The sequence below is a fragment of the Necator americanus genome, chromosome I (genome assembly GCF_031761385.1).
Source record: "Necator americanus strain Aroian chromosome I, whole genome shotgun sequence".
Taxonomy (NCBI): domain Eukaryota; kingdom Metazoa; phylum Nematoda; class Chromadorea; order Rhabditida; family Ancylostomatidae; genus Necator; species Necator americanus.
Window position 1 is genome coordinate 34653368 of NC_087371.1, and position 16720 is coordinate 34670087.

Here is a 16720-nt window from a genome sequence, read left to right on the forward strand (position 1 = left end):
CTCTCCTTCGCAAAAGTTGTTTTATCTTTTATTTTTGTTTTTTTTTTCTTTTCAAAGATCAGAAGGCGGTCATGAGCCGATCCCTGAGGGTATAAGACGGATCAAAACGAAATGATACCTGAAACTTCAGCTGAGTTAATGACAGCGTTGAAGGCGTTGCGGTGGACCTAGCGGTTGCGATCGAGGCGGGACCACCGTTTGATATAATTGAATTACCGAGACGGGTCCGGGTCCCATCTCGATCACAGTTACCTATGCAACTATACAAACTATACTATACACGACTCTTTAACCTAACTATACATGGGAACATTTTCTGAGTAAAGAGCTCCTGAAGGGAAAATTATTGGTGAGGGGGGAGTTCAAAAATAATAATAAGCAACAATAAAAAGCAACAATAATGAAAGAACATAGAATAAAATATAAAAACATTCTAAAGCGTTTCTGGATAGCTTTACGAAAGCAGATGTTTCTCCAGAAATATTCTTTACGCAAAAAATGTTGAGAATCAACGAAAAGGATGAAGAATTCTTGATTTCTAATTTTCTTTTCTTGTTCTTTCTTCAATGATTTCTCGAACTTTTTGAAGCCCGGAAAAAAAACAACAAACAGCGCGAAGAAATCAGAAATGAATGTGAAAGTAACGAAACAACCTATGTAACTGGTAAGTAACTTGATACGCGCATAACAATAACGGAACAGCTGACCACATATCATTTGAACATTGACCCTATGAAAATTTGAATTCTGAACTGAAAACGGGATTTTTCTCTGTCAAAAGAGCAATAATTATACTAAGTGTAAATTTCTTCCCGGATTTTTGCAACGCATATAAGGAACAGCACTGAAAGAGCTGGAGGTCAACGATAAATTCTCTCGTTTGGAACCGTAAAAAGACTCCCGTTGTTCAGGACCTAAAGCGATTCTGCTCCGGACCAGCAGGCAGGAATCGCTTTCGCGACACGTGATCGCCACTTGCTCGAGGATCATTTGTAAACCTCATGCTCAGGTCCTGAAACGATAAGCTTCGAGTGGAAAGTGTCTTCGGAAAACTTTATCCATGCTGCCCATTTTGAGTTTTCTGTTCGTGATCAAAGAACAAGAATGTAGCTCCACTACCCGCTAGGAGTAACTGAGGAAATCATTAGTTTTAATAATAATAATAATAATAATAATAATAATAATAATAATAATAATAATAATAATAATAATAATAATAATAATAATAATAATAATAATAATAATAATAATAATAACAATAATAATAATAATAATAATAATAATAATAATAATAATAATAGTAATAAGTAGTGATAATATAACGTGAAATGTAATGATAAATAATAATAATAATAGTGATATAGTAAACAGTATTTATAATACAGTGGTAAATATAGTATTACGACTGGCTGTAATGGTTTTTCTGTCTCTTAACCATGAGATCGAATGATTCGAATGAGACATTCGAATTATTCGATCTCAGTCAGCGGTCCACGGTAAGTGTCTCTGATCCAAGATGAGCATTCAGTGTAGTCGGTAAGTTGGTGAACGAACAAATAGAGGTGGAGTTTATGTGTTTAGTTTGTGGAAAGATATCGTCGTTTAAATTCTCAATTGATTTTTTTTTCTATAATGAGTCTGAAATGGGCCCTGAATAAAGCGATTTTGTCGAACATAGCTCTCAGCTGTCTAAACGTGGATTTAACGGAATTTAATGACCGAAAGAGCCCAGATTCTGTGCACATTGCTAGGTCTGAAAGGTCGGAAATAATTTCGAGATGAGAGCACCTCGAGAAGTGCCCCGATTAGCTTTTCATGGAAAAACAAAAAAACGCCGAAACATTAGCGAATAAAATTATTTAACAACTTCGTGTGCAGCTCATTAAAACTCAACTGAATAAAGTAAAAAATAAATAATAATATAACATAGTACAAAATATAATAATAATAAATAATAATATAGTAATAATCAGGAATAAGAAAAACTTGCAAAAGAAAAAGACTCGATGAATGTCACGACTGAGGTGAATAACTTGTTCGATGTTCGATGTAGCGAATGCATCGTTAATAACCACCACCACCACCACCACAACCACCATACGCATGGCAGTGCAATAACAATGAATTGAAAAAGGGCACAGCGGGCCCGTTTCAGAGCTTAGCAGACATTTAAATAGGCTCTGCTGCTGTCCAACAACAAATTAAATGTTCACGGACCAACCACCAATATCCGCAAAAATTTTCCCTTTAATTCCTCGTCTCATCGCATAGCTATGACATCATCTTCAAGGATTCAAGTAGTGATTGGCGGATTAAAAGCGTTACCGCACGAATCTGAGATGGCACGGATTTGAGGTGGAGAGTTCCTATACGGGTCATAGATTATGGAGAGGAGGGTGATTCCGTCCATTTCTTCCTGATTGCCGTGAAAAACCGCCCAGAAAATGCGGTTTCAAGCGTTCCCGGGCGCTATTTTCTACAACGAGTTCGATTGGAGCGCGCCAGCTTTGTGTTTTGTGAAAGACTTGCGTATTTAAATATTTATATATTATATATTTATTGTTTGTTTGTATCATCTATGTTTTTTTTTTGCATACTTATTTACATATTTGCTTATGTATCTAAATATATTTATTTATTCATGTATTTGTATCTACGGTATTTATTTATAAGTATTATCAAATTATTCTTATATATTTCACTTCACAATGATTACTTTTGTTTATTCATTTGTATGTTTTTATCACTATTATTTTCTTGTTTTTACATATTTTACTTTATAAAGAACGGTAGATAATTTATAATGTTAAAACGCAACGATAAAAAAAGAGAAAAGTATTCCCTACGTATCATCACCGATTTCTTTAAAAATAAAAACCTGCACTTTTCTCAAAGTTTTGCAACGTCTTTAGATTCAAAATCACAAATGTGAGTAATTTTCAAGTTCTGGATTTCCCTTCAAATCTTTATGAAAGGGATTGCACTCAAAAATTATTCAACATAACAGAAAAGCGATGTAATTTCAAAAAAGAACCTAACGAGAATCTAACGAAGATAAAGTCAAAGGAAAATACGACAAAGCAAGAGGAAAAAAAAGAAGCTGTCCGCAAAATGTATGGAAAGAGACAAAGGAAATTCGATTACCAAAAAATGTGACTACATGAAAAAGAAGAGAAAATTTTACTGCAATTTACTGAATTTATGCCAGTTATTCCGCATATTTTCAGGATTTAAATCAGGAATTTCAGGATCTCTAAGATGTCAAAATGTATGTAAGAATCTAAACTTTGGATTGTTTCTCGGCATTGGATGAATCTTTTTATTCGAGATGATCCTTAATTGATGCGGCCCTGACAGAAAGTGCTAAACTAGAATTTTTTGAATGATTGATTTTCTCAATTATCAATGAACTTTCTAGTTTCTTTTTTTTTTTGGAAGTAATAGACGGCAAAAAAAGCCCTGAACAACTGGTAATATTTCTCCAACTTGTCGTATTCATGGTCTTTTCAGGGAGAATCCCAAAAATAAACTATTTGACCTAAAAATCTGAAGAAGGAAAAGCGGGGTTTTCTCAAGTAGAGCCACGGACTGCGGATGGAATTAATCGAAGAAGAGACAAAATGAGTGATGAAAATTGCGAATTTTTCTGGAACTTCAAAAAATTTCCAAAGGAAATAGGAAAACGCAAGAAAGAGAGAAAAACAGGAGCTGAACCTAAGAAAAGACAGAAAAATAGGATCAGAACCTAATAAAGGCAACTGACTAAAGTTGAGACGAATTCGCAGAGTGGTGCTTGAGACAAAAAGGTTTTGTTCTAAAAAAAATACCTTTAGAAAAATCTGAAAAAAGTGCATTAAATGATAACGTGTTAAATAATATAAGCTTAATCAAATAGTCTTTTCACAGAGTTCTTCATGGTTTCCAATATGTTTACGATGTTTACGATGAAATGAGCGTAAAAAGGTCAAATAAAAAACTGGAAAGAGACCAGGGAACACTGATTTTTCTTCTTTTTTCACTACACTATTAAGAATGAAGTGAGGAGATAGCAATTATCCATACCGTATGTATGTACTAAATATATGTGTATATATACACAACAATGTACTATATTACTATATTATACCAGGTCGGAATCGTACAAGGAACTGATCTCTGCTCGTTGTATACTTTTTCCGCCTTTTCACTAAGAAGTAGCAATAATAATAGTAGTATTAATAGTAATAGTAATAATAGTAATAGTAATAGTAATAATAGTAATGATAGTAATGATAATAATAATAATAATAATAACAATAATAATAATAATAATAATAATAATAATAATAGTAATAAAAGTAATAACAGAAATAATAACAAGTACAATATAAACAACAGTAATAATTAATAAATAAATAAGTTGTCCTGATATATGAACTACAGATGTTGATTTGATATGAGTTGATGTGAACTACAGATGGTTAAAACGATAAATACATCTGATAAGAAATTCTTTTGGTGGAATATTATCCGAAAAGACGCGAAAGATGAAGTGAGAAAATAACAACTAAAAAAACCCATACCGTATGTATGTGCTAAATATATATGTATGTATACAAAAACGTAAAAGAAACTTCAAATGGGCAAAGATTTCGCAGGGTGCGTAGCAAAAGCTGACGAAAAATCCGTCGTAATTGCATGTGGACGGGGAACATCAGCATCGAAACGTTAAAACGTTTTCCAAGGCGGACCCACTGGGACAAGTGTCGCAATCGAGGATCAAGCAGTTGTGATGGGAATATCGCGCAATGTGAGCCGATACGTCACACCAAGCCCCTAATGATGATGACATGAGGCACGGGGGGAAAAAACGAGGGAATGAGCGTGAGGTGATCGAGGTAAGTACTTGAGTGCATTTAGGAACAACAGCATAGCACAGTACTTAAAAATGATCAGAGTAATTTAATTTAATGAAATAATAATAAAATCAAAAATTAATTTGGAAATAATTAAAAATAAGACGAAATTAAAAATTAATTAAATAAATCAATAAAATTAAAATAACTCCACTACTCGTAGGACTGTGTCCACTCGCATGAGATTTCCCTGCTAAGTCATTCATCACTTTGAGTGTCACCATCTAATCTCCTTTCTTTTTTATTTTTCTTTCATAATCGTCCATTCTTAGAGAGAAACGCAGCTCCTGAGCGTTTACGAATACCTCGATTTTTCAAAATGTCTTAGCAAGTCCGAGATAAATACAGCAAGATTTATTGTTTCAATTACTACGATATTACTATTTATTATCATGTTAAAAGGATAAAAGATAGGGTCACTGGCGTTAATCAATCCGCTTGGGACCCGCGCCACCACGTTCACTTCAATTCAGAATCGTTTAAAGTTTACGTGAACGTGTAACTGGCCCACGAAATGACTTGCGGGGGCTAGCCGACGGGTCAAGTCAGTGTTTTTATCCTCCCAGACAAGTCTGGTACCAATTTATCGACCGCGGAGGGATGAAAGGCTTGGTGAGCACCGAAGCGGATTCGAACCTCTGATCGATCGTGCAGACAGCGGAACCTCTTGGCGACTGCGCCCTGTCTTCAATATGTTGTCCTGAAATGAGCAACCATGCTCTGCTCTATACAAAGGATGATTGCTTCAAAACGTCGAGAAGAAACAAATCTCTTTAAGCAACAGATCCCTCTAAAAGCATTTGTTGCACTTATTTCTAGAAGAATTAAATACTAAAACAATTCCAGCATTGAAAAAAAGAAGATCAGTTGATTTCAGAAGAAAGAAATAACACTGCTTTGCTCGAGGATGTGCAGATGTGGGCACATGGTCCAACAAATCTTCAACACAGACGGATCATAGATATTTAAAGGTAACATATCACGAATCAGGGGTAGTACGGATTTCAGGAGGAGTATTCGTATACGGGATCGTGAATTATGGAGAGGTGGGTGATTCCGTCCATTTCTTCCCCATTAAAAAAAAATTAAAAACCGTAGAAAAAAACGGCCAGGAGGATGTGGTGTGTGCACTCGGCTAGCGCGCTCCAATCGAACTCGTTGTAGAAAGTAGTGCGCTGGAACGTTTGAAGTCGTATCTTCCGGGCCACCGTTCTTTACGGGAATTAGGAAGAAATGGACGGAATCACCTTCCTTCGCATAATCTACGATCCCGTATATGAATACTCCACCGGAAATCCGTACCACCCCCAGATTCGTGGAGTGATGCCTTTAAAACAAACAACAATATCCAAAAAATAACCGCGTAGAGAACTGAAAGAGATGAAGAGATGTTACGTTGGTTTTGTAATTCGGCTGTCCACATTCGCATGTCGGAATTAATTCTTTCACGGGGGGGGGGTTCAGTCAATCAACTTAACAAACGTTTGCCTGATGTTGACCTTACAACAGTTGTTTTCATTCGTCAGTTGAGTAGCCGATGTTCTCAATCATTTCCCATGTTGTATACAATCATAGAACACACATTCAAAGCAAAGTACAACCGATACCTCAACAACAAAAAAAAAAATCAACTACAATGCTGAAGTGTTGTAGTAGACAGAACAGAGGGGACTAACTCTTCCAATCCGGAACATCTGTGAAGGATATTGTATTATAAGTTATACCTTATACTGTATTATACGTTTATATTATATGTATTATTATGTTATGTTTATGTTATGTTATTTATGTCTATTTTATTATATCTGTGTTTATTATAATGTGTTGATGTTTATTGTTTACTGTTGTTTATTACATCCATTCTTATAGATTGTATTATATTATTCTTGTGTCATATTTGTACCTATTATAGCTATTGTACTTACAAAAATTGTAAATAAAAATGGAAAAACAAATGAAGATTGTAGAAAACCAAAGCAGTAGGTGCAGAAATAACAAAGCGACTCTTTTTATCCAAGAAACCTTTAAGAAAAAAAGAAAAGAGCATCTCAACAAAGAAATTTTGCATGAGAACGGTGTGAAACTGTACAGAACGAATTATTAGAACTATCCTTCTATTGGAACGAAAATCCTTGAAAGCGTCCATCAATTTTTCATTCTATTCCTCAAAAATTGAATATCAGCGCTTAGCAATCGTATTTCTGTTCCTTTTATTTTTTTTTTGTTCAATCCCCCTTCTCTGTAGTACATCGACAGAGTGCGGAATTCCAGAAATTTGCGCCACCGGAAAATGGTTGGAGCCCTCTAGGGGACAATGAAGCTTTGTTGTTAACAACTTTCTGGAATGAACTTCCACAATTTCACTGCAAAGGATTATTTATCTTGGTCAAATGCATTTGACAAAGATAGATGATCGCTGTCAATGAAAACACTTAGATTTTATGTTAAAGAAACATTTTCTTTTTACCTCTCTCTAACGTCACTAAAATTGAAGGAAATTTACGTGACAAAATACGTCTACCGTATCCTTTCCATTCCTATCAAATATCGGGAGGAATAGCTTGTTTCCAGAAGAAGTGGACCACGTTAGCTTCTTTTGATACGATTGTTTTCTTTATGATTAAGGTAATGCTTAAAATTAAGTGATATTGTCAGGATCATTCAATTGAAAGGAGTTCCGTATGTGCTCAGTGGAAGCAGATGTCTGACGGCAGACAACCCTTGCGACCATCTCACCTTATTAATACAGATATGTCCATTTTTATTCGTTTATTTGTTTATTATCTCAAAAAAACCAGAAAAAGAAAAAAAAAACCAGTTACAGTACCTTAAAGGCAGCATACCGTGAATCTGACGTGGCATGGATTTTTCATGGAAAGCTTCCATACGAGGTCGTGGATTGCGGAAAACCACGTAGTTCCGCTAATCTCTCCACAGTCGTCGTAAGAAACGGCATGGGAATCACTTTAGTTCCTACGAAGTGCGTTAGAACGCGCCTTTATGTGCACGTTCCGTCCCCATGAGCAGTTTATTCATTAATTTAACTTGAATAGGCTGGTGAGAAGCCCTTATTAAAGGCATCACCCCACGAATCTGAGGTGGTGCAGTTTTCAGATGGAGTATTCGTATACGAGATGGGAGACTATGGAGGGGGAGGGTGATTCCGTCCATTTCTTCCTAATTGCCCTAAAAAACGGCCCGGAAGATGCAGTTGGCGCGCTCCAGTCGAACTCCCTGTACAAAATAGTGCGCCAAAACGCCTGAAGCCGTATTTTCCGGGCTCTTTTTTACGGCAATTAGGAAGAAATCGACGGAAGGGTGGCGCGTTGCAATGCAACCTGTCGTAAAAAAAAAAGCGACGGCATCCGAGCCGTTTTTACAGCGACAACGGAGAGATGAGCGGAACCACCTGGTTTTCCACAGTCTTCGCCCCTGTATAGAAGCTTTCCATGGGAAATCCATATCACGTCAGATCCGTGATATGTAGCCTTTAACACTGCGTTCGTAGCGACAGGGTGGAGCCAGCGGTTGGGATTGAGACGGAGCCATTTAAGTAGCTAACTCCATTCGAACCGCGACGATGAGTGATGCCAGCGAGGGTCCCACATCGATCAGAATCGCTACCACCTCTGCACCGCCTCGGCAGCAGCCAAACCGCACCGTGATTCAAAAATAAATCCTAAAATGTAGTGATCTAATCTATTCATCTGGATGCTGGATGTATTCCGAAACAGTCTAATATAGTAGGTGGTTCCTTATAAACAAGATAACATCTCCAGTCTTCTTCTACCGTACATAATTTTTACATATTAAACAATGTTACAATAATTCCCGGGTCGCATAGTTAATAATGAGCACCAACGAGTCAGCTAACGATCCGAAAACTTCGTTTGGCATAGTTACCGCGTGATCGATGCGACGATTAGAACTGCAATGAATCATGTCAATCAGGACTATCCAGGAAGAAAAACAATGGATTCTCTACATAAACTATTCGTGATTAATTCAAGAGCAAAGCTCACCTCGAGTGATTTCATTCCGATCTGTCTTGCAGCAGGTAAAAAAAGAAATCAGTTGTTTACTTTAGAGGAATAGAATCGATAATACAAAAAATAACGCGAAATAAAATTTGAAGGTAACGTTTTGCGAAAATGCTGTAGTGTAGAAACCTGATGGAAAACACAGTTTTCGAGACGTAAACTGCGAATACTAGCGTAATCCCGCTCATTTTCCCTCAATTGCCCGAAGAAAACGCAGTGGGAAAATGTGTTTCCTCCTACGAGGTCACTAAGAACGCGCCAACGTTGTGCATGCGCCGCATCGATGAGCGAGCGGTCGAGAATCAATGAAGTCTCCTCCTCAACAGCCTATTCAGGTCAAACCAATGAGTAGACTATTTGGAGAAGCTGACCGTGTACAAAGGGGAGCGTTCTAATGGAACTCGTAGGAACAAACGCCGTTCTCACGCTGTTTAGTAGGGTTAGGGAAAATTGAGTGGGCCCACGCTCATATTCGTAATCTAGGATCCAAACTCTGTGTTTTCGGAGAAGCGTTCGGAGAAATTGTTGATGCTAGATCTAAATGCTAAATGTAGTGGATAATTTTCGGGACATAGTCTTCAGTCAAAGCCATAAGTGGTTTATCCTGTCAAACTCACTCTGTCGTCTTTAAAGGCATTATCCCACGAATCTGAGGTGGTACGGGTTTCAGGCTGGCAACGCCTATACGGCCTATATGGGGAAGGGGGTGAGTCCAGCCATCTCTTCCTGTATCAGTGTAAACGGACGACCCCGAAACGTCGAAAATCCATTCGAACGAATCGTAGGCGGGGGCGGGGCGCAAGGAAGCCGTCGTAAGAAACAGCGTTCCGGTGTAGTCCGTTTACACTGATACAGGAAGAGATGAACGGAATCACCCTCTTCCCCATTGCAATAAAACACTACGACCCCGTATAGGCATTATCCGGCTAAAACCCGTGCTACCCCAAATTCGTGGGATGATGCCTTTAAATCTTACGTTTAGACGGCTTTCGCACTCGATAACCAGCTCTATCGTCTAGTGTTTACCTCATGTGTTGAAAATTGTAACGTAGTAGACTATTTCGCATCACAATCGTTAATCACAACGGCTTTTCTGATCACGTGCAGATCTTGTGGTGACGGTTATATGGAGAAAAAACTGGATAGCCACTGTGTATTCAAGTAAAGGAGCATCTAGATGGGCCCGCAAAATCAAAACATCCCACTCCTATCGGAGCGTATTGCAAAATACGTCATCAAAACTCTGAAATACTCCGAATAAATGTTGAAGTTAGGATTTTGACCTAGAAGTTTGAGATCATAGCACACAGAACACTAAATGTGTTTTGTATAAATGCCCAAAGTCCAAAAATGAACAGAAAGGATGAGCGCATTGCGATCACAAACGAGCCAGCACCATACCAACACCCCTGCGAGTTTTGATCTATGGACGTGTTCAATATGCCGAGATTAAAGGACAGTCGAACAGCGGGTACCGTTTCAAATTAATTCCATCGCTCATGTTAGTGCAAAGAGTTGCATTGTTGGCTGATTTCATCACTAATCCATTCATTGTGCTCTAATTTTACCATTGGTATGCATGAAAGAGACGGTTCTTCGAGCTAATCAGCATGATTCCCCTGATCCATCTAATTTCAAGGTTCCCAGAGGATTTACCATGTTGTCGCTGTGCTATTTCCAAACTATGAGTTCAATACTAAAGTCTTTAAGACTAAATACTTACAATACTAAGGATAAAAGTATTGCTCTGTTGAAAGTAAGTTACATATAGTGGGTTCATCCAAATAGCAGATAAGAAAAAATGAAACCAGGTGTAACTGCGTACGCGGCTGCGCTCGAAGCGGTGCGATGAAGCGTGGCGGTTAGGATCGTGGTGGGAGCATTGCTCGTCCCACCTTTCGCGATGGTCCCACGTCGATTGAAATCGCCATCTCCGCCACCAGCGCAACCGCTTCAATGTCGTTTTGACCCCACCATACCTATCCCGTAGAATATACGAATACTGGCAGTGGAGAAATGTCAGCTATGCTGCATATTGGTTCAGACACTACCAGAAACGAACGCATCCGTACTGTAGTCTCACGGTGTGGGAGTTTTTGATCTATCAGTCAGCCCACAGCCCGCAGAGCTGTACAGATATCGAGAAATCATCCATTAACAACAGACTTTCATTTTCTTTTCATTTCCATCAAAGTATTTCCATTCCAAAAACCCGGAATGCTCTGAATGTTTTTCTTTCCCGCCCACGTATCTTTTTTTTTTGTAAATCAATATAACACATTCCATGACGGAATCATTTTCCGTTGTCCATCTTATGTCTGCGCCTTTGACTCACTTCTAGAACTAAGGACATTTCGTCTACTATCAGTTCCACTTTTTTCAGGCGATAAAGGATCTTCAGTACGATGTCATTTCTTTTTCGTAGATACTTTTCCAGGAGCTTGTAAATAATAACACATTTGCTTTATGGGCTAAATTTTAATGAGCAGAACTGTCCGCTGTTCTTTGACTGCGAGCAACTTTGCTATATTTGAGAACAAATAATCGTTCGTTTCCTAACTGTTGATTTACAGAAACAGGACCAGTGAGTTTACTAAGTTTACCTGGATTTGTTTAACCATGTATAAACTGTGGAAGACGAAGACTCTTCTTTCCTGTTAGCCCCTAGACATCAGTTCTTCCACTATTTTTCCGTGTTAGGAAGTTTCAACTTAAAAAAAAACCTTCAGTAAAGTAAGTAAACTATTTCTGATACTAGTTCCTATCCTATTTCCAAGACCATCACAAATTCCTCTTTACTTGTAACACTACGCACATTTATTTGCCGTAAACAGGTTCATTCGGTTAGTCAATCTGTAGATACAGAGATCATCACTACGAAATGTGTTGAGATGTTCTACCAATTCTAGAGAATACACGTACACACTACAAAACACTGCATGAAAATGTGCGTCGCTGAATACTGTACGATAAACCACAAACTCGTAGGAAAAACAGCTCTTCTCACTTGTTTTTGTGAAATCCCCTTACAAAAGATGAATATCCAGAGAGTTTCTATATTTGTCTATATCCTCAAATGAAAACGCAACCATAGCATAGATTGAAATAATGCTGATTTTGTTGATAAGTTCAAAAACTGCTTTCATTCTGTAGAACTTTTGTGAACAGCTAATGTGGAAAGTATAATGAAGAGAAAAAAGAAACACCAAGTCGATAGCCTTTGGAACCCATCCTCTTCATCTTCCTGTTATTGCTTTCCTAAGGTAATATCGAATAAGAGATCGGAAATTTTTAAAAGATTGCGTTTCATCGTACACTTCACGCACACCGTAGATTGAGTACATAGAACCGGACAACGTTCTTAACGTAAAATGTAATACAATATGGAATTGGAATTGAAAATTAAGAAAATAACTGAATATATGTTAACCAACAGTTTAGAATGATCAGAAATGAATCAGATGAGGCAGCTTGACAATTAACAAAAAGTGGCAAAACCATTTTCGAGGATTTCACTTAGTTGACAGTGCTTGCTTTATCTTGGACTTCAGAAAGTCGACGCGATTGCCGATGGTTGTACCGGGGAATCTTTCAATTACCGCTTGACACATTTGCTTCATGCTTACCTTAAGGAAAACTTTCATGTGTTAAAATATACTACTAAACCAAACGAAGTAACGTTCCAAAATATAAGCAATCCTCTATAAACCGCACATTTTTCGGAAGTGTTGTCAAAAATACTACACAAAAGAAAAGTAACAAATAATGCAGTAATTACATAACAGACCTGGGCTAAATCAAACGTCGAAAGCAGCTCTTCAATAACATCCTCTAGGTCTTTTTCAGAAGGGTTATTCTGAAAATATGTCGTTTAAAATGCATATAAATATAATAGTATTGTGGCCTCATATATACCTCCTGTGGGGTTTCTTCAGATGTATTCGAGCTCGTGTCGTCATCGCTACTCTGGAATCAAATAACCTAGTTAGACAAAACTTGATCCCAGAGGAGATCTTAAGGGAATCGGCAAAGAAACTCACCTTCTTCGTTATCTTCCTCGATTTGTTTTTTGCTGGTTCAGGGTCATTCTCGGATTCCATCTTCAGAGTAGCTTCTTTGCTCTCCGACTCTTTCTTCTGCAAAAAGAAGAAATGTGAATCGGCTATAAAAATATTAAGACTTTCTGTTATAGCAAAAGAATAAGTAAGAGAGCACATCACGTAACATGTGACATTAAACATTTTCGACTATTCTAGATTTCTGTGCTCTTTTTATTCTGTGAGCTCAAATTCTGCATAGCTAGTGTTTATAAGGTGGTACAAGGATTGAAAGCGGCTCAAAGAGTAACGCACTTTTTAGACTTTCTCCTTAGATTTGAAGCTAATGCCGAACAGTACGGAAACCTTTCCGAGGCCATAACTGACCGCATTTATAAACATCCAAAGCACTATAGTTATACACAACGCAACACCTTTCTTGGCTTCCTAGCGCTAGCAGGTTTTTTCGGGGTCTTCTTAGGTGTTTTCTCCTTCTCCTTCTCTTTTTCTTTCTCCTCTTCCTCCTCCTCTTCGTCGTCGTCTTCCACAGTCTAAGACAGATTTTTTAAACCTCAAATGATCGGAACAGATTAATGGAAGAACAAGGCAGACTACATTAGCTAGATTAAACTCACATCATCCAATCCCTTCGATTTCCTTTGTCGCTTAGCTGTTGAAGGTGTTTTTGCTGTTGATTTCCGCTTTTTAGTTGGCACTTTACGTTCATGGTCTACTGTTTTCATCATGAACACCATGATAGTGGTCACCTTACAAAATATAACATCGTAAAAGTAATGGAACATCCATACAAGACATATCAATGCGCACCAGAGCCTCCTTTGTGTTTGCTCCACTCTGAAGACCTAAGATTTTCTTTAAAATCTTGAGCTGATCCATTGTGAGTTTTTGTAGGAAGGCGACTTTATGCTTGAATTCTGGTGTATCCTCTGCGAAGGCGAATCTAAATGTAAAGAGCGTCATACTAACACGTGAACGCAGACACAGCGGAGAAGAAAAAAATCTCTATTCTACGGTGGTTAAGAATCCATCTCCAGCATTAAAATAGTTCATAGTACTTGCGACATGTTTTTCTAGAAATTCAAAATGCCAAGCAGGACTACTTCGAAACCTAGACGCTTAGTTGTTTACAAAACCAAACCAATTTCCTACGAAAAATTGAAAATGAGCACTTCAGTGCTTCGGGTCTCCATGCTCATTTCCTCTGTTGAAAATAATCGAAGGGCCTCTAAAAGGGAATATATCTACGTGCTACCGTTGTAGTATAACGATAGAGGAAACTTATGCTAAAAAATGAGGGAACATTTTCACGGGATTAACGAAACTTATGAAACTTCATTTTTTCATTTTTTTCAATAGTACAAGAGTTAGATAGATAATACATGATATAATACATATGATAGGTTATGATTGACTTGACTTGAACGCCATTGAGAGAAACTATGCATTTAGAAAGTTAAATAAAACACAAACCCAGTAAATTTGCGAATTTCCCTCCTAATTATTGATGCCTTTCCGATGTGTCCATAAATCAGACGATGCATAACTTGTAGCTCATCAGCGCTGTGTTTTTTGAGCTGATCGTCGACTGCAAACTTATGTGTTGGGAAACGAAATGAAATTTATTGGAGCACGACAAGACAGAAGTTAAATTAAGCAGTTAAATCTGAAAAAAGTCTCAAGAACTAGCACAAAATTTCTCCAGTTTTCAACAATTCGAATTTTCATATAGATCGCTTACTGTATGCGATTTCACCGAGCGGTACACCGTTCCCCATTTTCATTTCAGAAGGTGCCTTCTTAACGGTTGGAGTTCCAATAGAGATACGTTCAACTTTATGACGCTCACGTTTACCCTCCACTTCTAATGGCATGTCGAAAATACCTGAAAATGTGAGAAGTGTTTTTTTGACACAGCTCAGTACAGATCTACGCGCTAACCTTTCTTTTGTTCAGACTTCTCATCTTCCTCTTCATCTTCTTCTTGTTCTGCTGCTTCACCAACGTTCTCTTGGTTTTCGTCCTTCTTATTATCTTTTTTCACGGGCGATTTTCTCCCAGGTGATTCCTTAACAGGTGACTGCTTCTTCCCTGCCGACTCAATGGCAGTTGATTCTTCCACAGAAGATGCCTCTTTGGATGGAGTCCGCGAAATCTAAAGACATGAGCGCTCTACTAAAAACACTAGCGAAATTAACTGATATGTTAGTCAAACTCACATCTTTTTCTATTTTATCACCAGCTTCTTCACTCTTCTTCTCGGGAATTTCCTCAGTTTCCATGGTTGCAATTTCCCTATCCTCTTCATTGGTCTTCAAAGGATCAACCTCAGCTTTCTTCGGACTTTCCATTTTCTTTATTTCCTGGAAATAAAAATAAAATGCCGTTTTCTTTTATAAAATTAAAGTACAGTTTACTACGTGTGAAACCTTGCGTGGATTTGAGAAAACCTTTTCTATAGTACAACAATTATATGAAAAAATCAGCTTACCTCTTCTTGGTTGTTACCAACAGCAGCAATGTTATCAGAGATATTCTGCAACAAAGCCATTGGGTAAAATAGTGTTAGTAACACTGAGTATGCGATGACCTCAACAAGCTAACGCCTTACTTTCGCGCGCAAATTCACCTAATTGGTGCATTAGTGCCACATAACAGTGATTGTACGGTTGCAAACTACCGGGATGTGTGTTTCATGGTTTTATCATCATACGTGCTCTATTTAGTCGAACCAAGAGAAATCGATAGGGTTACGTGGAAAATTTTGCAATGGTGAAAACCGAAAAATAGATAAAATTCCTACATAGATCAGTTACAAACATCGTAGCATAAGCTTTTAAGACTATTAATAATTTTCCTCCGAAGAATTACAAAACGAATGTCGGTAAAACATGTGATAAAGTGTGTAGTTTAAAAATACTCGTGTACTTGATAATCGGATTTTTCTTCTATCCTAAATTCTTTTTGTCATGTTTTTTTTTGGTAACTATAGCTTATGTATGCTGCAAATGTCTCCAGTTCTTTCTTCTCGAGTATTAACCATTAATTACATATCGATGAATTTGTAGTAGATTCTGTTTATATCAGCGCTATCGATGCAACTATAAACGATAGCTGAAAGAGTTGTGTTACTCGCCAAAACACGTACAGACTCGCGATCGTGCGGTTTGGTGTCTTTCTTTTAAATTACATAACAGTCCCTGTTTATTTTAATATTACTTTAAAAAATAATCCCAAGCGATGGCACGCGTTGGAAGCTACAATCGTTATTAATTTGTAGCTTACTTGTAGTTATACTTTTTCTTCTTAAACTTTCTGCACTAAAGCGAAACAATGTGGGCAACACCGCAAAGATGTTTTATTTGATTCTAAGTTACCGCTCTACTCGTACAGTGAATTAAATTTACTACAACTAAATATATAGATCTCATGACTCGTCGTTTAAAAAATCGCCTTCAAAAATCTCCTGGAGCACGTCCATACTTTGCAGTTGGCAGTGATACTACACTTTCGCACAATGTATTCTGATCTCAAAAAGTAAGCCTCCAAAAACGTTCATATTACAAACTAATACTGTGAAGATTAGGAGCCGATGCCCAAAAGGGACTTCCAAAAAAAATCGAGGACAAATTTCCATGGGAAAAATTATCAAAACAATATAAAACCATAGGTAACACCTTTGACCTTAATGTTTGTGTACATTCTCCGCCTCTTATACATAAAACAGGAG

At 37.6% G+C, this 16720-nt stretch overlaps 2 protein-coding genes across 2 annotated transcripts; both read right to left on the reverse strand.

Moving 5' to 3' along the window:
- Positions 1–1115: 1115 nt before the first annotated feature.
- On the reverse strand, positions 1116–2105 carry RB195_007787 (uncharacterized protein; the record flags this gene model as incomplete). Its single annotated transcript, XM_064181619.1, has 2 exons — positions 1116–1409; positions 2097–2105. 2 exons carry the CDS (start codon positions 2103–2105, stop codon positions 1116–1118), a joined length of 303 nt encoding a protein of 100 aa, XP_064038397.1.
- Positions 2106–12447: 10342 nt separating this feature from the next.
- Positions 12448–15541, reverse strand: RB195_007788 (uncharacterized protein; the record flags this gene model as incomplete). Its single annotated transcript, XM_013448270.2, has 12 exons — positions 12448–12561; positions 12723–12791; positions 12851–12901; positions 12976–13071; positions 13407–13523; positions 13608–13739; positions 13801–13933; positions 14464–14578; positions 14732–14875; positions 14932–15145; positions 15210–15353; positions 15482–15541. The coding sequence occupies 12 exons, from the start codon at positions 15539–15541 to the stop codon at positions 12448–12450; spliced, it is 1389 nt and encodes a 462-aa protein (XP_013303724.2).
- Between the last annotated feature and the right edge of the window lie 1179 nt (positions 15542–16720).